Source organism: Orbicella faveolata, unplaced genomic scaffold (assembly GCF_042242905.1).
Source record: "Orbicella faveolata isolate gen_17 unplaced genomic scaffold, um_ofav_v1 contig_14, whole genome shotgun sequence".
Classification (NCBI taxonomy): Eukaryota; Metazoa; Cnidaria; class Anthozoa; order Scleractinia; family Merulinidae; genus Orbicella; species Orbicella faveolata.
The window spans coordinates 10,898,130-10,920,301 of record NW_028301541.1 but is presented as its reverse complement, the minus strand read 5'-3'; the positions used below and the strand labels follow the sequence as shown (position 1 = coordinate 10,920,301).

At 39.7% G+C, this 22,172-nt stretch overlaps 2 protein-coding genes across 2 annotated transcripts in view; one reads left to right on the top strand and one right to left on the bottom strand.

Moving 5' to 3' along the window:
* Positions 1 to 22,172, bottom strand: part of LOC110043926 (ATP-binding cassette sub-family D member 3-like) — a 32,476-nt gene that overhangs the window by 3,557 nt on the left and 6,747 nt on the right. The window contains exons 9-25 of the mRNA XM_089286591.1: positions 21,760 to 21,829; positions 21,372 to 21,425; positions 20,862 to 20,918; positions 19,874 to 19,926; positions 19,332 to 19,421; positions 19,001 to 19,070; positions 18,442 to 18,511; positions 17,302 to 17,399; positions 5,518 to 5,609; positions 5,003 to 5,112; positions 4,552 to 4,618; positions 4,302 to 4,365; positions 3,610 to 3,687; positions 3,069 to 3,134; positions 2,332 to 2,445; positions 1,495 to 1,545; positions 663 to 707 (exon numbers count right to left, since the gene is read on the bottom strand). Coding sequence (XP_089142717.1) covers positions 663 to 707; positions 1,495 to 1,545; positions 2,332 to 2,445; positions 3,069 to 3,134; positions 3,610 to 3,687; positions 4,302 to 4,365; positions 4,552 to 4,618; positions 5,003 to 5,112; positions 5,518 to 5,609; positions 17,302 to 17,399; positions 18,442 to 18,511; positions 19,001 to 19,070; positions 19,332 to 19,421; positions 19,874 to 19,926; positions 20,862 to 20,918; positions 21,372 to 21,425; positions 21,760 to 21,829 — 1,249 coding nt within the window. The remainder of the gene's footprint in view (positions 1 to 662; positions 708 to 1,494; positions 1,546 to 2,331; positions 2,446 to 3,068; positions 3,135 to 3,609; positions 3,688 to 4,301; positions 4,366 to 4,551; positions 4,619 to 5,002; positions 5,113 to 5,517; positions 5,610 to 17,301; positions 17,400 to 18,441; positions 18,512 to 19,000; positions 19,071 to 19,331; positions 19,422 to 19,873; positions 19,927 to 20,861; positions 20,919 to 21,371; positions 21,426 to 21,759; positions 21,830 to 22,172) is intronic.
* Positions 12,887 to 15,281, top strand: LOC149113947 (melanocortin receptor 5-like). Its single transcript, XM_089286592.1, has one exon. It carries the CDS (start codon positions 13,876 to 13,878, stop codon positions 14,815 to 14,817), a length of 942 nt encoding a protein of 313 aa, XP_089142718.1. The 5' UTR covers positions 12,887 to 13,875; the 3' UTR covers positions 14,818 to 15,281.

The following is a 22,172-nucleotide window of genomic DNA, read 5'->3' as shown; positions in this document are numbered from 1 at the left end:
TAATAAAAAACAGCGCCAATCAACCTTATGGTTCGAGTAAAAGTATCTCAGACCAACTACAACAAGGGAATAAAAACAAAGCCACCTCTTAAAGGTCCAGCATACATACATACATTACTTTACTTAACCTCGGATTTCAGAGTAGCTTATGCAGCTGATATCTCCGAGCATTTAACCATCAGATGAGAGAGAGACCATCACACCGGGAACTACGTCCCTTACTCTTTTCGATCAGTGTGTGGGTTCTTTTACGTCCCACAGAATTAATTATGAAGAGTTGTGAGACAGGGCCTATGGTTTATAGTCCTTATCCGAGAAGACTAGAAAGTCTAACCATTTGCAGATGTCATTACAAAGGCAGCACTTTCTCCTCAATTATTTTAAGACCCTGAGTGTTGGTCCGGCCGGGGTTTGAACCCGCGACCTCCCACACGCTAGTCCAGTGCTCTACCACTGAGCTAACCGGTCGGCGGCTAAAAACTACTAAGAGGATCCGATATTTTTCAGGTTGTCTTCACTGAGAGCACAGCAGAAGAGAACATATTTAACTTAGCCCTTCTTCAAACAGAGAACGATAATGCTAACCTCGACCTGACCGAAATGATCCTTAGTTACGCGTTCAAACTCATACAAACGAGGAGAAATCCCTACAATATACTTACAGCCATTCTTTGTTTCTCGCCACCACTTAGAACATCCATCCAGTCCTAAACAAATAATAATAATATTAAAAAATACAAACTGATGCAAGAAGCTGCTTTATCATATGGCTAGCTCCGCGAGCGGGCAAGATGAACCAAATCCTACGCTGTGATTGGCTACCCAAGCGGGCAAGATGGAGCTATCTTACCCGTTTAGGATCACGCACTGTGCCCCGCAAGAAAAATTTTCCCGAAGGTCATTTTGTGGTGTTCTTTATCCCCTATAATAAATCCTTTATTGACCAAGCTTGTCCTGTCTTGTTCTCCGTCTCGGTCCGTAAACACGCCAATATCCAGCCAACTTGACCTCACGCTTAGTCAATAACCCATATCTATTACACGACAGTTAGGTCAGGGGCGCAGTAACTAAAATCAACCAATCAGATTCCTCTAATGTCGGTCCAATGTTTGCTAAGTAATTGGACCGGGCGCTGTCCCGAATGATCCGGCAAGACTACTCTTGAAGATTTTCGGTTAGTTTCGGTCGTGTAATAAATCTCTTATTAAGGTATCATGGTAGGTGGATTGACAGTGTTTGGAAATCGCTCTTATGCTGGCGCTTTGAAAGAAAACCCCATCATTTTCTGAAAGCTTAATAGTTATAGAATACAATCATATCTTTGAAATTTTCCAAAACATTATTATCGCAGTGATATTAAAAGAAATACCCAGAAACACTGCTTCGCTTAAACTGATTCGCTTCCGCGCGTGAATTATCGAAGCGGCGCCATGCGTTGTCCAGACCTTTATTTCATAAAAAAAGAAAAGAGATTTACAGCTTCTATAAGTATACCTGAATTGTGTCCCAGCTGCCTTCTCGCTCAAGAATATTACCAAGGTGAACCTGAAACACACATTACCAAAGACATGAGTCGCAAAAACACATCGGAGATAAAAAGCGGTTTAGGCTTTTCCCCTTTTCGAGAGACTGTGCGTCTGAGATTTGGCCCTGTAAATTCCAGTGATAATATCGCTGTATGGATCGTGGATTGGTTACAGTTCTGCGCGTTTTACCGCTGACCACGAGATCTTTCATAAATCTTTGACCACTTTGTGACATCGTCTACACAACTTTCTTATCGCTTTCTTTTTCAATTGCCAATTTAAATACGAACAGGGAGGAGGCAGAGTTGACAATTGTCAGAGAGCGAATTTGGAACTTGACAACTGCGCCTCACACTGTTCTTACTATTTGATTGGCCAATTCAAAACAAAAGTAATCAAACAGCTGTCAAAACGTTGTTAGAAAGTGACAACAAAACCTTCAAAGACACAACAGTTTGGCGCACAGTAAAATGTTACATGTATCTCTTCCGATTAGTTCTCCTCAATCTCGTTCCTCGAGTCTTCGTTCCTTCCTGCGCATGCTTGACGAAACGAAGCTCCGTCACAGGTTCGATTTTGATTGGTTTTAAAAACAATGGAAACGAGCGGAAATAAAACACCAGCGTCTCTATTGAACCATGTGTTTCTCAGACAGACATGCGCAATTCAACCGGAAGTCCGATATTTTCGGACTTCTAATCAGATCGCACGTTTCTCGACCGCGTACGAGGTTAAGCTCTCCTAGGCTGCTCCAAAAGATTGTTAACATCGAAGATTAAAGGATTAACGTGGCTGCTTCACTTACCTGGTTGAGATAATCTTCAAGATCGTGATCGCTGAGGCCTTTCCTGAGCAAGTCTTCTTTAGTGTCGGGGTATATCACTTGATCCCGTAATGTCCCGAGGGTCATATATGGACGCTATAAGACAAGAAAGAACAATACTCATAACCAAAAGCAACAAGGTGAAATGCAAAGATTTTTCAACGTCATCAGACGTAATCCGCGAAAAACCGTTCTTTTCACAGTGACAACCATTTCAGTTTTCCTTTTCCTTCGTTTTGGCTGCCCAAGACGTGGGTAAAGATTACCTTTCAGCACATTGATGGCAAGACTTTCGATGATCTTTCGAGGACTGTTCTAACTCTTAAATCTTATTCAGTTTCTCTCCGAACAATAATAAACGTTTTGGGAAGGCCTTTACGAAGCAAATTCCCAAAAAGTGCTCTTTCTCGACTCGAGTCTTGCGACAATCCGTCTCGAGACACAAAACTCTTTTCAACTTAGGTATAACTCGATAATGTGAAATTGTTCTTACAACACGTGGCTAAAAGAGACGCTTATTTCAAAAATTAACTGAGAGTTAATTTTAGGACATTTTATACTATGTAATGTTGTTACTAAAGCGTACAATACCGTAAAAGCAAAGTTAAGTCGACACACTTCACTGAAAATTATACTAACAACAAAAGTTTCAAGAAGCTATCAGAAATGACAAAGAAAGATTCTGGAGCGTTTCTAAGCGTTTCTTTGAAAATATTTACCTGTGGAACGTAGAAAAGCTTGCTCTTGTTTGGTTTCACCAGTTTACCGCCAAACAGTGGCCACAACTATTAGGAAAGAGACATACTAATAAATGAACATTTTTCCACTAACACTGCCTAATCCTTTCTTGAATTCAACTAAACAATAAACGGCCGCGAAACCGCGCTCCAAGGTAAAACAACTTAAGTCACGCTTGCCACGTCATGTTCACTGTCTTAGGTTGTCACGCTACAAGTTAAAGACCACGTTCTTTAAGACTACTTTCAATCGTGACTTCCGCTAAAGGCTTGAAAATCTTTTGATACTCACAATAAAAATCCGCTAAAGTGCACAGCTTTACACTAATGGCACGCCATGTTCTTAAAAACAATTTGGGTTATATAGTAAATGGTTTGGACCCAAGTTCGTATAGTGTGATCGTCCGGGTGAGGGTAGTTCTGAAGAGAACTGTTGTTGGTGACTGACGTTTCGACAACCTGAGCGGAAGTCATCTTCAGAGTTTATCCCAGAAACGGAAAACCGTTCTTTGAGCAATCTTACCTCTCCTAGAATTCTAAACAACGAACTCTTTCCACATCCGTTTGGACCACAAACTAACACATTCATCCCAGAGCGAACCTGAAGAGAAAATATACAGCACATTAACTATACCGACTTAAAATCAAGCAAAAATGACGAGTGAACCAATGAGAACTCGCGAAAATATGCAAAACGGGCTCAAAATAGAAAGCACACGTTTCCCCGCGCTTCGCGTCAGCTACGTGTATTTGCATCGAGTTTTGAGTGGTTTCCTGGATTGTCTAAGTCCTTTTTGATTGGCCAAAGTGATTACTTTAGGCCCAGTACACACTGCGCCGGAGAAGGAAAACGCAGCTTTGTTTTCACGTTTAAGACTACCGTCCACACTAATCTGTCTAGAAAACGGAGCTTTTCGCAAACGCTCTTCAACCCGAAGAAATTTTAAAACGCCGGCTTTGCGTTTTAGCGAGTACGGAAAAATAAGAAAACGGAGCTTTTCAAAAACAATGATGTCACGATGATTGTGGGATTTTCCTGGCCGAGTTTTCCTCAAACACAAATTCAAAATGAACGGTGGTTGGTGCGTTTTCAAATTCCTCCCGCGTAGTGAGGACGCGGCCTTACGTTTGGTTTTAACAAACTGAAAACTGCTCTGTCAAAAACGAAACAAAAGCTGTCAATTGTGAGTCAAAAGCCACCAATAAATTATTTACCTCAAACGAAAGGTCATTCACAAGAACATCCCCATTTGGTGTAACCAACGGAACATGTTCAAATCTAAAACGAAACCAACACAAGAATGACTGGCAACCTTTTATTAAAAGCCAATACACCTTAACACATCACTGCAGGCAGTCTCTGTTGATACTGTAAGCCCATTACAAAAACATCACGCTTAACTGAACAGGTCAGGCCTTGTTTTATCACAATGAAAACGGTGTATTTACTGTACTTGTTCATTACCTGATTAGGTGATCAGTTTCGATTATTTCCCCTTGATTGGGAACCAACGGGTCTTTGGGAATCTTGTCTGAAAGAAAAATAACACAATCACCTTGAACACGTGATGTAAAATTCTAAGTGCATCGGATTTCACACAGAAAGGGACCACACAACCCCCAAAGGCAGCATTATTTTTACAATTTACTAGTCTAATAAACCAAACAGAGTAACTCTTGAGGGTGATAAAACCCAAAATGAAACAGACTGGAAAAATTAATAGGAATACGAATAAAGATACGCCATCAACGACTCTTAAATGTCCCGCTTTCGTTCCTAATACCAGTTTGAAGAATGTACCAGAATCATCTAAGACTAACGTGTAACATTATATAACGCCATTTGAAGCTAAATAATACACTGTAACCCCTTAAGTAAGCGGACATGTCACGATGGATATTTCTTTATTTTGTACCTTGCGTTGCATTGTCTCCTCTTGACTGACTTGAAATCATTGTTCGCTGATATTTGCCTTTATTGAGGTCTCTTAATACATTCATTAGTTCAGATACTCTGGAAGTGTACCTAAACGGCAAAGCAAAAACAGAATTGTACATGTAGGTAGTACAACTTGATCAAGGTAGGAATTGGAGTAACTGGCTGACTCCTGCATAGCACTGCTGGTGATTTGGATCCTTAGTGTGTAAGGTTTGCGTCCAAACTTGCTTTAATTAGCTAACATAAACTGCCCCTTATAAGCCGTGGTTTTATACAACTTCGTAAGGGGTTTTGGATAGGCTTATAAAGGGGCTTATAAAGGGGCTTACATCCAGGAGAGGGAATGTAAAATGTTTCGAAACGTTCGCAAGACGTTTTTCACATATTGGTATTTAATTAGAGGAGGAGGGGCTCATAATCGGAAGTAACATTTGTTTACTGGTAGATGGGCCTAAAACAAAAACTTTCAATTGGTTCCTTTTGTACACTTACCCTGCGAGTCGAGTTAACTCTCTTCCTGCCAACACGAGCCGACCAATCGCCTCCGCCATTTTTACCAACATTCTGCCACTTCTGTAATAGTCCTATTAGTAACAATGATTAATCAATAAAGACTTCTTATTGGCTACACATCGATGATATCTATGTAAACAAAACTATAAAGAGGGCTACTTATAACTAATTGTACCTCTTTGGTACGCTTCGGCGGAAAATTGGGAGAGTTTGGTCGAGCTATGACCCGTGGTTAACGAGACGTTGTCGAACCAAAATACTCATGCGTCTCGTTAAAATACGAGACCAAACGAGACTGATTTGCCTCCAAAGCGTACCGAAAAGGTACGATTAGGTATTTACTGTACCCAAATTTGACCACGTGAGCACGATATCGTAGCCATATCAGGTCAGTGACTTGATATCGATGGGATATCAGGACAGTAGACAAGGCTTCTGATTGGCTAATTGTGAATTTTGGTTCGGTAAAATGTACATATACATGCAATTTCCCTCATATTTCGACAACGAGGAAAATGAATAACACTGATTTAAGGTGATCATAACGAGCCAGACGTTCTTAGCAACCAAAAAACAGACCTGGGATCCCGTGGAGATGTAGAACTTTTAGTCCTACATCTCCACGGGATATCCAGTGGCTTACAACATTCCAGTGTAATCATATCCCTGTCGGTGATCACTTATGTTCCACAAAACGCGTCAAGTTTTGCACGAATGTGTCATAATCCTAAAGTGTGAAATTATATTTACCATAACACAATTCCATCGTGTCAGAAAGATACAAAACATTTTAATAGTCGGCGATTCGGGAAATCGCGTGACTGACGTGAAGAATTTGGATTAAAAGAAAAAATAACGTTGAAACAATGTGTTTTCTAGATTGGGGCGCAAACGCCAGTTTAAAACTTAGACTTTTTGATACATTTCTTACTCTTGTAAAGCTACGGAGCACGTATAGATGAAACGTTTTCGCTAATCTCAGTTATCACTATTATTCAGTAAGCGAAGTGACTATGCCCAGCAGCCCAGAAATGCCCGAGAGTCAGAAATGTTCTCAGATTTTCCGTGGAAAGCCTGATTGAAACCTGTTTAGGGTATTCTCTGCATACATGTTTGTTGCTTAGCGATTCCAAAAATAATCTGAATTTTCTTGTATTCGAATTCGAAGATCATGTGCACCAACACTTTGAAAATCAGTTAATGTTATGGGCAGTCAGGAAATTATCTCAAAAATTATGTTAAAGCTCTCAAGAGCGTTAAAAATCTCGAGTACATGATGTAATTCTTTACGAGAAATGCCGAGCGATTCTGGAAACAGCACGACGGAAAAATCACTATCAGGATTTTGTTACATATCCCGAAGCACTCAGCAACTGTATTGCATGGACTTCAGCCTGGATGAACCAGAAAGGATATGTAACATGTTCCTATAATTTCACGCATGACGGAAAAATAACTATGGCGATTTTGTTACATATCCCGAAGCACTCAGCAACGTTATTGCATGGACTTCAGCCTGGATGAACCAGAAAGGATATGTAACATGTTCCTATAATTTCACGCATGACGGAAAAATAACTATGACGATTTTGTTACATATCCCGAAGCGCTCAGCAACTGTATTGCATGGACTTCAGCCTGGATGAACCAGAAAAGGATATGTAACATTTTCCTATAATGTCACGCATGACGGAAAAATAACTATGACGATTTTGTTACATATCCCGAAGTACTCAGCAATTGTATTGCATGGACTTCAGCCTGGATGAACCAGAAAGGATATGTAACATGTTCCTATATTGTCACGCACGACGGAAAAATCAATATCACGATTTTGTTACATATCCCGAAGCGCTCAACAACGGTATTGCATGGACTACATTGCTGTGGTCCCAACTAACTCTTGAAGAACTTAAGTATATTTCTTTCAAAGAAATATATTTCCTTTCAACACCTTAGAAGCGTTGTTAGGTGCCAGGAATCAAAGAGATCTTCCATCATCTCTAAAAAGAAAACTGAAACGACAGCTTTATGCCCACAAACGGATTTAACAACTACTCAATTCAGTTTACTTATGGTTATATGGCGGGTGCCTCCGAATAGCAGAAATCAAAAACCTTTTAAACGTAATACCAGAAAACTTCTCCATTTTTTTTTCTTTCCTAGGGTATTTGGTTTGGCCATGGTTAGCTAAATTTACTTGCCTTCGCCTATTTTTCTTAAGCAATATAGAGTTACCGATAATTTTTATTTTTATTCTACCTGGACCTAATCCTCGAGTGTGGCGTACCTCTAAACGCGCGAAAACTTACGAGAGAAAAGAATATTGATATGGGCGGGAACCTCCAACCAAAACACTATGCAAATCGATACTTTTCCACAAGTAAAAAACACGTGGGTACATTTGGGGCAGGGCTAAAAGTAGCATCTTTAAAAAGTTAGGTAAGCATTGGTTGGGATTCCCGCACCTAAAACGCGAGTGTGGCGCATCTCTAAGCGGACGAGAATTTCCAAGAGAAAAGAAAGTTGATATTGGCGAGAATCTCTCACCCAAGCACTCTCCAAATCGAAAGACTTCCACAAGTGAAATACACGCGTGTAAATTTGGGGAAGGGTTAAAAGTAGCATCTTTAAAAGGTTAGGTAAGCATTGATTGGGATACCAGCAGCTAAAACCCGATTGTGGCACAACTCTAAACGCGCGAGAACTTACGAGAGAAAAGAAATTTGATATGGGAGAGAATCTCTCACCCAAACACTGTGCAAATCGATAGTTTTCCACAAGTGAAAAACACGTGGGTAGATAAGGGGCAGGGCTAAAAGCAGCATCTGTAAAGAGTTAGATAAGCAATGGTTGGGATTCCCGCACCTAAAACACAAGTGATGGCGCATCTCTAAACGCACGAGAACTTCCGAGAGAAAAGAAAGTTAATATGGGCGACAATCTTTCACCCGAGCACTGTCCAAATCGAAAGACATCAACAAGTGAAATACACGTGTGTAGATTTGGGGGAGGGCTACAAGTAGCATCTTCAAAAAGTAAAAAAAGCATTGGCTGGGATTCCTGCACCTAAAACGTAGGTGTGGCGCATCTCTAAACGCGCGAGAATTTACGAGAGAAAAGAAAGTTGATATGGGCGAGAATCGCTCACCCAAGCACTGTCCCAATTGATAGCCTTCCACAAGTGAAATACACGTGTGTAGATTTGAAGAAGGGTTAAAAGCAGCATCTTTAAAAGGTTAGGTAGGCATTGGTTGGAATCCCTGCACTTAAAATGCAAGCGTGGCGCATCTCTTATCGCGCGAGAACTTACGAGAGAAAAGAAAGTTGATATGGGCGAGAATCACTCGCCCAAGCACTGTACGAATCGATAGGCTTCCACATTTGAAATACACGTGTGTAGATTTGGGGGAGGGCTAAAAGCAGCATCTTTAAAAAAGTAGATAAGCATTGGTTAAGATCCCGCACCTAAAACGCAAGTGTGGCGCATCTCTAAACGCGCGAGAACTTCCCAGAGAAAAGAAAGTTGATATAGGCGAGAATCTCTCAACCAAGCACTGTTTAAATCGAAAGACTTTAACAAGTGAAATACACGTGTGTAGATTTGGCGGAGGGCTAAAAATCGCATCTTTAAAAAGTGAGGTAAACATTGGTTGGGATCCCTGCCCCTAAAACTCGAGTGAGGCGTATCTCTAAACGCGCGAGAACTTACGTACTTACGAGAGAAAGGAAAGTTGATATGGGCGAGAATGTCCAACCCAAGTACTGTCCAAATCGACAGACTTCCACAAGTGAAACACACGTGTCTAAATTTTGGGCAAAGCTCAAAGTAGCATCTTTACAAAGTTGGGTAAGCATTGTTTGGGATCACAGCACCCAAAACTCGGGTGTGGCGCATCTCTAAACCAGCGAGAACTCACAAGAGAAAGAAAAGTGTATATTGGCGTGAATCTCTCACCCAAGCATTTCTCAAATCGATAGACTTCCACAGGTGAAATAAACGTGTGACGATTTGGGGGAGGGCTAAGAGCAACATCTTCAAAAAGTTAGGTAAGCATTGATTGGGATTCCGGAACCTAAAACGCGAGTGTGGCGCATCTCTAAACGCTCGAGAGCTTACAAGAGATAAGAAAGTTGATATGAGCGGAAATCTCCAACCCAAAGACTGTGCAAATCGATAGTTTTCCACAAGTGAAAAACACTTGTGTAGATTTGGGGCGGGGCTAAAAGTAGCATCTTTAAAAAGTTAGGTAAGCATTGGTTGGGATCCCCGAACCTAAAACGCGAGTGTGGCATATCTCTAAACGCGCGAGAACTTACGAGAGAAAAGAAAGTTGATATGGGCGAGAATCTCTCACCCAGGCACTGTCCAAATCAAAAGACTTCAACAAGTGAAATACACGTGTTTGGATTTGGGGGAGGGCTAAAAGCACCACCTTTAAAAAGTTAGGCATTAGTTTCGATCCCTGCGCCTAAAACGCGAGTGTGGCGCATCTCTAAACGTGCGAGAACTTACGAGAGAAAAGAAAGTTGATATGGGCGAGAATCACTCGCCCAAGCACTGTACGAATCGATAGGCTTCCACATTTGAAATACACGTGTGTAGATTTGGGGGAGGGCTAAAAGCAGCATCGGTAAAAGGTTAGGTAAGCATTGGTTGGGATCCCTGCACCTAAAATGCGAGTGTGGCGCATCTCTAAACGTGCGAGAACTTACAAGAGAAAAGAAAGCTGATATGGGTAAGAATGTCCAACCTAAGCACTGTCGAAATCCATAGACTTCCACAAGTGAAATACATGTGTGTAGATTTTAAGCAAGGCTAAAAGTAGCATTTTTAAAAAGTTAGGTAAGCATTGGTTGGGACTGCCCTGCACCTAAAACGCGAGTATGGCGCATTTCTAAACGGGCGAGAACTTACGAGAGAAAAGAAAGTTGATACTGGCAAGAATGTCCAACCCAAACACTGCGCCAATCAATAGTTTTCCACAAGCGAAATGCACGTTTGTAGATTTGGTGGAGGGCTAAAAGTAGAGTTTTTAAAAAAGTTAGGTAAGCATTGGTTGGGATCCCCGCACCTAAAACGCTAGTGTGGCGCAGCTCTAAACGTGCATCTCTAAATTCTATGAGAACAGGGCTGTATTCCTCTAAGGCTGTGGGTGTAATTCGTAGAAACACTGAGTTTTTATAAATCGTTTAGAAATTCTTCGATCAGTTGAAATTTATGTTGCTGGCACATGAGTGGGCACTTTATATGTAGACCGTGATGTAAGATACCTCAAACTATTTTTACTGTTTCTGATGCACTGCTACGTTAGTCTGCTTTACAAATAATTAACTGCTCTGGTCGAGTTTTTAATTTCAATATGATTAAACGTTCTTTTTATACGTTCCTGTTAATAATGATGCAAAGTTGTCAATTTTAGTAATTTCAATTTGAAGACAAGGTCCTGTTAGTACCTTGTTACTTGATGAAAATTTTGCGGGGTTTGTTTTACCAAGGCGCTTCATGACGCCTCCTGGAATAACCTATACCTTCCTTAGTTAAATCGTCATCAGTTTATCGTACGTTATTTAGGTTATTGATTGAAAAAATAATTATACTTTTGAACCTTAGTTCCTCTATTTTCAGGGGATGGCGGGTGGGCTCACTTCTTTCGGAGGTCGTTACTTACCGCCATGTATTAAGTTTCTCCTCGCGCTTTTTTTTTTTTTTTTTTTTTTTTTTTTTTTGCCCTCGGCTGTGTAATTGTGCGATATTTTCTACCCAATAACTTCAATTGCCGAGCATGACAATACTGCACGTGGCTCCCACTGCCAATGACATACTCAGATAAGTATTCTAGATCATCTGGGTTTTTATTCCTTAAGATCTGTGTTAGATTGATTAATCAAACGCTCCTTTACGCCCAGACAAGCATCTCGATGCAAGCTCAGAGTTTATTGTGATGGCTTTCATTGCGTAAACAAGACATTTACGTCTGCTCGCCGCACTTAACTTCCATTCGTAGGCACTTTGGCATCTTTAAGTTCAGTTTGTAGATCTGAACTTGGTTCAGGGGGAGAAGCAGAGGAAGGTTCATGTTGTGTAATTCGTTCGTTTTCGGGGGATTACTTGATTTATCGGCATTCCCCGGTTTTGTCCGCCCACGTTTTTTTCCTGCCCAAGTCTTTCTTCACGTGTGTTTAGACGTGATCCGATATATAATGACCTTGTTTTGTTCCAGATTATTGGCGTCGGTGGAGTCCGCCATCATTTGAAAGCATCGGGAATGACTCGAACGCACAATTCACTTTTAAAGGACTATTAATACCGTGACTTCATTTTAAAGCTTGTCTCATATTCCATCGGCCCTTTCTGGTTTATTTTTTATTTAATATCATCGACATGTCACTGAAACAGATTATGATGCCTTCCCTGGCCGCAAGACGAAGAACCCTAGCGAGAGTATGTAAGGAATACTAGGAAAATTTCCTACCATTTCTCTGCGGTACTTACAGTAGAAGCCCCGTGCGTCCCGTCATGCTAAATTATGTGATAAAGTGTGATAGCGACTTAAAAACAGTTTCAAACTGACTCGTTTTGCTTTCGAGTTGCGTGAGAAATTTGAAGCCTTTCCGAGTCCGCGTGAATAGAAATCGTTTCCGAACCCGTCAGGCACACAGTGGAGATATAATCAATATCTTACTAACCTCGTCTTCTCGGTCCGCACTGTAAGTTACGGATCCTCGTTTTTTTCCCCTTCGATATATGACCCGCGCGCTTTGCGCTTGGGCCATAAATCGAAGGGGAAAAAGCTCGGTCCGTAACTTACAGCACGGACCTCGAACTCGGTAAGTAAGAGGTATAGCTCGAGAAGCTGAAGCTAAAAAACTGAAAATCGGAGTTTTCATTGATGGTAATATCGAATTTTATTAAAGTTACTACGCACGCTATGATTGGTCAGTTTAGCTGATTGTATTTTACTGTATGCTAACATAGCAAATAAAAGTTTTAAAATTCATTTTACTTTAAGTTGTGCATTAAAACGTGTTAACGAGTTAACAATGATTTCCAATTGACTCGTTTTGCGTTTTTGAAGCCGTTCCGCGTGAATAAAAATCGTTTTCGAACCCGTCAGACGGCGAAGAGATTTAATAAAGGTCTCACAAATATCGTATTCTCGGTCCGTACTGTAAGTTAGGTATTCTCGGTTATCCCCTTCGATTTGAGGTATACATTTTCTCTGTAGTTATTCATTTTATGTTTTCTGATAAAGGGGAAAGGTTTCTGAAAAGGGGCGTGGTAATTATGTCTCGACTCCGTCCGCTGTCGTCGAATCAAGAGAATGTCAATGAAGTGGCAAGAAAATCGGCACACTGAAAGAAGCAGAAGAAGCAAAGTTTTCCTTCGAAAAATAAGTCAACCATTGAAAGGAAACAGCAATGCTTTCCAACTGGCAAGGGAATTTGACTACGAATACGGGGCTTTTCAACAAGGAGAAAAAAAATACTGAAAGTTAAGGGTTTTTTTGTTAATATATGTATATTTTTTATGCAGTGCTAAGAATAATATACCAGCGTGTGTTAAATAATGGTGGACCCTGATCAGGCAGAAGACATGTACAATGGCTTTCAACAAAAGCATTATTCGGTACCCAACTCATAAATACATTGATTAGAGGATGCAATTTTTATCGCTTTAACGATATGAATAAAAATAGGCTCAGTGTAATTTTTATTTCAGACTGGTGTAATGACAGAGGAGTGACAGGATAAACGTTTTCCGAGCTGAGTGACATGGAGTTGGACCAGGTTTTTCTGCGATTTTACGCCGAAGCCCGGGCGAAGGATGGCGAATTATACAGTCGCTCCTCATTACTGGCCATAAGAAATGCAATTGAACGGTTCTTAAACAACCCTTCACACAATAGAGACATAAAATAACAAAAGGTGAAGCCTTAACTTGGCCTCCTACGCAACGTGTGGTTTAACACTTCCCTCCACTGGTGTAGAAGAGGCTGCGAGAGTCAACGCGAACTCCGTGCTAACAGCTTTGTGTTCGAAGTAGATGAAGATTGCCGTCCGTACGCTCGCATGTATGTGGACGTGCTTGGGGTAATAATAAGGAGTTAAAAATAGCGTTCATCTTTTAAACCTGTCAATCATTCGATATTCATCTATTGGACGTGTATGAGGAAAAAAGAAGGGGTTATAAAAAGTGTTTAAATTCGTTCGTTAGAATAGATATTAACTGAGAAGCCGCTTTACTGCTCTAAAAATTTCGGCACTGTTCGTTAACTAATTTCTGTCTCGTTATTTCAAGCGTTTAATTAACTTACTACATCTGTGACTATCGATATGGGAACAGCAAACTTAACTGATGATGGACCGCAGAAAACAGTTGAACAACTGTTATGTTCCGCTGGTTTAACTACTGGACTACGTGGCCACTTGATGTTTCTTTCAGTATTAAACTCCTTTCTGTTTATCAGTGCAACCCTTGGGAATGTTCTGATCCTGATTGCTTTTCACAAGGAGTCCTCACTACATGCGCCATCCAAGCTCTTGCTTCGTAGTCTCGCGACAACTGATCTCTGTGTTGGTCTTATTTCAGAGCCTGTCATTATTACCTTTTGGATATCTGTAGTGAATGAACATTGGAATATTTGTCGCTACGCATTACTGGCACATTTCATAACAGGATATACACTGGGTAGCGCGTCTATGTGGACACTGACTGCAATAAGCGTGGACAGACTTCTCGCCCTGTTGTTGGGGCTGAGATACAGACAAGTTGTAACTTTAAAGCGAACCTGGGTAATCGTTGTTTCCCTTTGGGTTGTGTCCACTGCCTCTTCAGCAACCTGGTTTTTAAATTCCCTCATAACCTTACGGTATGGCTTTATACTTATTTTACTATGTCTTGTAACCTCGATCTTCTCTTACACAAAGATTTTCTTCACCCTCCGTCATCAGCAAACTCAGTTACAAGACCATGTTCAACAACTGAACCAAACAAATCAACTGAACATAGCGCGATACAAAAAGGCAGTGTCCAGTGCAATATGGCTGCAACTGACGTTGGTCGCTTGTTATCTACCCTATTGTATAGTGGCGGCTTTGTGGGCTCATAATGGACTATCTTCATCTATGGTTAACGCTTGGAGTTATGCAGTCACCTTAGGTTTGTTAAACTCGTCATTAAATCCGATTCTTTACTGTTGGAAGCTAGAGGAAGTCAGACAAGAAGTGAAGAACACAATCAGACAAGTGCTTTGCCATTGTATTTCGAGTTTTTGACCGCAGTATGGTAACCGTCAGTAACATTCTTTTATTGTTGAAACTAAAGCAAAATGTCTCGAATGAAAACTTGATTGAAGCTGTAAATAAAGAGATAAAAACAATAAATTGCAATTTTTCTCTGTATAGACCACATTACACAGAATTCAAATTTATTTAGATTAAGATTAGAGCATGTTTCCTTCAAAACACAGTCAGAAAGCAGAGAGATCTTGCTGAGATGATTGAGCAATTCTGTAACAAAAATGAATACTTTCCGAGGGCACTGAGTCATAAGATAAGATAAGATAAGATAAGATAAGATAAGATAAGATAAGATAAGATAAGATAAGATAAGATAAGATAAGATAAGATAAGAACTTTATTAACGTGTCGAAGTCGCTAGCATACAATGTATACTAATTGGTGACAGAAGATAAGCACGATACACTTGATTTTTTTCAGTAAACACCTCAGTTTCACTTTATTCTGGTTTTCCCACAACTTTTGGTCAGCTTTAGTCTCAAAATATTCCCCATACAACGAATATAGATTAAGATAGGGATGCTGTAATAAGATAGGGATGCTGGTGGCAGTTTATTATACAAATATTGTGACTCAATTCTTCCGTGAGGCAAAACACTAAGGTTTCTTCGTTGCTTTCTTAGAACATCTAGAGCTTTTAAATTCTTAGTGTTACAAAGAAGGTGCATATTTTTGTAGCTGCCAGCGAAAAATGAGTTTATTACAATAGCATTGAAATTGATCGGTGAAGCGTGCTTTTGTACATGTTTGAAGTGGTGAAGCTCCGTTTTATTGATCAAAAAAACTGAACTTTTGTATGTTTAGAGAATTGAATCGTCGTGTCAAATCGTTCAAGGTAAGCGTGGCAAGCAATTTTTGTGAACGTCTCAAAACGTACTATTGACATAACAAAGAAAGGCTCCTGATGTAAACATCCTTCTTTTAAGACAGCTAGCTAAGTCTTCCGTCTTTAATAGTGTAAGGTGATGTGTTTGACGTCCATAGGTCTTTAGCTTTATTTGACCAAAGGTGAGGAAAACAAATAACCTGTTGTTGTAGAAAAACGGCGATAAAGTTATTGGAATGGAAAACATAAAAATATTTCTTCGAGAAATTTAAGCATTGTTATAACGAAATATTGTGCGACTTGCTCGTTAGCATGGCTCATATTTCATTGCATTCACGTTAATATGGCGTGGAAAGGTTTTTGTAAACAGCGTCAGGAATGAAACGACTTTTTTTAATCAGCCATTTTCTTCCATAAAGTTATTATAGTTTTAGCAAAAAAATGAACGAGTGATGAATAAAATGTCTAGTTCCCCCCCTCCACCCCCTCCCCACCCCCCAAAAAAAGAAAAACATTTTTTTGGATGCTTTCACCTATTAAAGCACAGGTAGCATCACTCTTGTTTTGGTATATAAACGGTGTAAGCCGTGTCCGAAGTCATAAGCTGTTCAAATAGGGGATGTTGGGGAATCGAAGATCGTAGTGTGGCTCCCTCGACTGAGTAAAATCAACCCATCTGACGTTCGAAAGCGTTTCAAAGAGGGAAATACGCTTGTGAATTCGAATACAATTACTAGATTCAATACAATTGTTCTAAAACAGGTGGATGTGCGCGAGCTCGGTGAGTGGGTGAACGAAGGGATCGGCTGCCGCGGTCGAGCGTGGTCTTCCGAAAGCGTTATACGCGCTTGCTGGCTGTTTACTGAATTAGGGATGTTGGGTGTTTAAAATATCCAAGTGAGCCACCTAACTCTGCGGAGGATCGACCCATTTGGGTTTGCATTTGGATAAAAGCAGATGTTCGGTTGTGTATTTTCTTTGCATAGACGTATATTCATCTCCAAAGAAAATAGAGGAGACATGTTTGTCAGCGAGTGTGAGAAGAGAGGAAAGCTGCCCATCATTTAATTATAGATAACAAAGCAACGGGAAAGCTGAAAACGCCTTTGTCAGTTAATTGATAAAATGCACTGAGAGCAGCTTTTACAAAGTGCTTTGGACGCGCTGGCGAAATTAAAGAACGCTCTGCTAAATTTTCATTGTCAGGTAAAACAGAATCAAAGGCTCCTTCGAGCTACCTCATGGTATGTGGTAATTATTCTATGAAGTGCTATCCTTTGCCTCTTTTGGAACTAAGAAGTGTTACATTCATTTGCCTCAAACGAATTGAAAATCAATAAAAGTCAAAGTCATTTTCCCTTAGGAGCTGCAATGAGCAGATGGGAAATAAATATTGAGCAGATTAGTAAACGCATGAAATGAAAAAGACTTACATGTACATTCATTTGGCATGTAACTAAGAAACACGCCAAAGTTTTTAAAACCACCCAGCCTATTCACGCCGGGTTTGATAACTTACAAATACGACTTGTTGCTCTTCGTCCTGGCATGCCCCAGGCTGGAGTAGTTCACCTTAACAATACACACCGCAGAATGTTACACCACAACCCGTGAAGTGTCTAAGTTCCGCTTACCTCCATTCTCTCGCTGTGTGTGCTGTTCACATGCCTCGTGCTGCCTGCGCCAAGGAAAGGGCGACTGACAACCATAAAGCCTACAACTGTAGCTACATCTGCAATTTTAAACATATAATATTCCTAGCTGTCTTAGTTAATGCACACAATTCAGTGACTCAAAAGTCACTCCAGACTCCAATTTCTAAGGCTCCGACCACACTAATGCGTTTTCGTTTGAAATTGCATACTCTTTTCTTTGACTGCGAGCAGTATCTCTTTTCCTCGAAAATCCGTGGGGAAGAACGCAAAACAAGAAAGCGTCCTCCTAGTGGCTCACGACATCGCCGCTTGCACGTCACGCTCACAGTCACGCTCGTAAGCTTACTTGTTTTGCGTTCTTCCCAACAGAATTTTTGAGGAAAAGAGTCACTGCTTGCAGTCTAGCATACTTTTTGATGGGTTTTCAACTATCGTCCACACCAAAACGAGCGAAAATGCTGATGGAAACGGAGGCTTTCGAAAACGGTTTCAAAAGTGGAGCCGTTTGAAAACGCTCGGTTTCCAGCGTGGATAGATGAGAACGGAGGTTTTTGAAAACGGTGCCAAAAAAAGGGTCATATACTGTCGTTTCCATCAGCGTTTTCGGTCATTTTAGCGTGGACGATAGGCGAAAGCGTATCTAAAAGTACGCGTTTTCGATTGAAAACGCATTAGTGTGGACAGGTGAAAACAAACCGAAAACGCTAGTGTTGAAGAAAATATTTTTGCTTCATTTTCGTTGAGACGAAAACGGATACTTTAAAAGACGCATTGGTGCTGTCGGGGCCTAACGCCCAAAGGGGATATTAGAGTAATATTGCTTATCGTCGGTTAAATATACTTTTTACGAAATTGCAGGGGATCACAACATCAAAAACACGGGCAGCGCAACTTAAAACGCGTCCAATGTTGCGACATCAATGGGTGTTCCTAAGGAGGATGAACTGGCAATAATAAGTCGCCAAACAAAATAGAAATTGTTATTTAAGACACCTGTAAATAAAAGCTACTCGTTCTGGAATGAATGTTCGACGCCATGAGTGTTTCGGAAAGAGTTTTTTCTTGTTATTGTATTTGAGGTAAGTAGCACATTTAGTGCTATGCCATCGATATACTTACATTTTGCTATAATATTGTCGATGATTCCCATACTAAATCGAAACTGAATGAAGTTCCTTAGATGATCAACCTACAAAACAATAATAATAATTTAATTTAATGATTTATTGAGTGTACTGTGTTTCATCTCATATACAGGCACTGGGAAGTCTGAAGTGACTAAAAATACGACGAACAGTGGATAATTTTTGAAGAATTAAAACTACAGAACAAAACATGCAAAACTTTAATAGACAAAGGAAATCATGACCGTGACAGTGTCTGAATATCTGATTAATTCTGTTCGAATATCTGATTAATTCTCCATTTTCTTCTTAGGTTTCGTTTCGATTGAGAAGATATATCAAACACTGAAGACCGTGTTTGACCAGTGTTTGACACCTCGAAGTTCGTCAAAAAATGCTCCGCTGCACTCTCTTTTCGGTGTTTTGTGTTTGATATATTACTTAATTAACGTGATGATTACCACTGAGTTGAGAACAATTCGTCTTTATGATCGTCGAGAACATGTGTAAAAACTCTATGAGATAAAAACATTCTTACATTAAGTTATCCTTACCAATCGTTGAAACGTCTTTTCAATGGTAAACTTCTCTCTTTTTCCTCCCTGGTAGAACGCAATTTCCTCACTAAAAAGAAACGACAAGATAAACCCCTCTAAAGCCTATGCGCCTAAACATGTACAACACTATTCTGGAGTGAGCGCAGGCTGCGAGGAGACTTCAGAACTCCGGTTAGCATGCATGAATACGTAGCAATGCTCAGGTTAGCCTGTTTACGGTTACCTCTCAGTAATAGTGATGGGTTTTGATTGTTTTGGTGGTTTCGTTAAGACAACAACGACATTTACTTGTACTGTTGGTTGATCTGAGAGACAATTGATACTGCACCTGTTAGTTATGAGCCGAGAGTTTACAAATCTAAACTCTCCCTCGTGATGCTGCTCTTCTGCTGTCATTCTTCCAACTGGTCGTCTCAATCTGTTTGTAAAATATCCAGGAAAGTCAAGATTAAGGGAAGTCATAACTGGATACGGACAGACTGTGTTACACTTCACTAAGATAAATGTACAATAGATCGATAATAGATACCTACTGGAGAAGAGAAAAACAGCGACTGCACATTGGAATGAACTACACCAATCAACATTAAAATACACTTAATAATATCAATAATGCATCCAAAGATATTTCAAGCTTTTCCACTTTGACAAGGGAGTATAGGCAATCTCCAATCGCAGCCTTCGAAGGGTATACCACATATTTCCAAGATTTCTGAGAATAGGGTAGCAAGGGGATTTTGTTCCTTAAAAAGAAAGAATGCCCTACATGCATCTACCTCATTGCGATTTCAAAATTTCTGACAGGTTATAAATTAAATGTAATGGATGACAGCTACAGATGTATACAATTTATACAAAGAATACACATACCTTGTTAGCAACAGTCCTGAAACAGCCAAGTATGCCAGCATGATGGTTGGTCCCTAGAAAAATAGAAGTACTCATTGTAATACAAGTTATTGTTAAATAAGTAATATATCAAACACGAAAGACCGTGTTTGGCCACATTCCCAAAAACCGAGAAGAGAGTTGAAAATACGACGCGCAGCGGAGTTAATTTTTGACGAGCCTCGAGGTGTTTGGAAATGTGGTCAAACACTGTGCGAGTGTTTGACAGTATATCTTCTGAATCGAAACTAAAAATAACGAGGAACGGTGAAATAAAATCGTAAAAACCTACACTAATTAAGATATCAGATATCCAAACGCTTTGACGGTCATGATTTCCCTCGTTTAAACTTAATGAATTATTAATGGTTTGAGAACAGTACAGTCAAACCTCTGCTAACAGAGCCTTCCGTAAGGGAGAAACACTATGCATAATTATGTACATCTTGGTAAGCAGACGCTTTCTCCTGGTCTCAACCAACATACATGTACAAACAATACTGACAGTTTTAAAATCCCATAAAGTGAACACCTCAAGAAAGTGAACAACTTTACTTCTCCCAGGGGTGTCCACTTGCATGAGTTTCAAAACAACAGTCACTCAAGTCATATAAATTAAGTAATTTACATTGATTAACTACGTAATTGCATGTTCATAAAATACAAGCTGCACTCTGATTCCATAGCTTCTATAAGGGTTTTGACCTCAAGTGGAGTGTTTCCATACTGATACAATCAAGTTGTGATTTAAGAGGAGAAAAATGCTGTGCCATACACAATTCATTTTGTAGAGGTATGTATGCATGATTTGTCTGGGGATTTTAAACCATGCTAGTGATTTTCCCATACCTACATGTTTACACCTGAATTACACGTACAAACCTTCCTTGGAAAAACCTCCAAGCTGTAACTTTTCTTGTATTCAATTAAGCTATGAATATTTTTAAGCATTGTTTGCGATGTGCAGTACCTGTATACCAATTGCTCCTGTTAGTTTCTGAACGTAGATCACTATGTCAAGCAATGGCTGCAAATTAATACGAAAAAAATTCTTATAAACAATATTTTATTAATTTAACAATTTTTTCTCCTTGCTGACGATTTCCCTTTTGTCATCACGTCTCTGTTTTACAATGTGAAAATTACTGAATACAGTACTATACATGCAAATATTATATGATTGTAAAGAAATGACCAATCAATGCTGGGCTCCCTCCGAGAAACAGCTCACAAGGAATCATCTGATGGTCTTCAAAGTTGCCAAGTCTTTAATTTGTTTAGTTTGATATTACTGATTCCTTTCAGGCTGTGTAATGGATACATGACATGTAGCCTGTGAACACAAGTGTTTCAGGTGCCTGAAACAAAAGCTGGAAATCTGTCTGTGTGCACAGGCCATGTCATAGAGGAAACTCAGTATTACTGACTAGGAGCAACAACATTAAACATAGTACTTGACTTTTTGACTTTGTCAACTCACCTTACTGATGTTGGAGTAGAGCTCTGCAAGGCTGTTACAGAATTTATCCACATCCTTCATGTAATTGATACAGAAAAACTCATATCAGTTATTCAATGTCAATCAACATTTTTAAAACATTAAAGTCATACTTGTACCTTCACTGTATACAAAAAAAAAAAAGAAGAAGAATTCAAGGACATGCTGAAATAACATTGCCAAGGAAGTAAATTGTGTGTTACTCAAAAATGCAAAGTTAAAGTGATTCAAAATACAAATTTTCGCAAAATTGCGGAATTTAAGTGTCGCAAAATATGCGCACCTCAAAATCATGAAATAAACGTATTGCAAAAATTTCATGTAATAAGGTATAAAGCGTGCTTCGACATACAATGTAATTAATTCAGACCTGAGTAAGGAGTTGATCTGCATTAGCAATCCTGTTATCCAAGTTGCTCATTTTGTAAAATGTGAACATGCTAAAAATACAAGTAAAAAATAATTATATCCAAACACAACACGAAAGACAGGAAAAATATGTAAAGTTACCATAAGAATAACTGTGCTCATTAAATTAGCCCACCCTACATGTATGAAATAATATGCCATCAAATGAGTAACAAAGGAGTTTTAAAAAGTCTCTAAGCAGACGGTCAATGAATCACTAATTTCAGAGCAACTGAACTAACGACATGTACTCAAATATTTAGTCAACATATGACTTTTATTGAGCGCCAATTTCGCCCTGTTAGTAAGTACAATGGACAGTTAATGCAAGAAGTTAAATTTTACCATAATTTACACTTGGAAATAGCATTATCA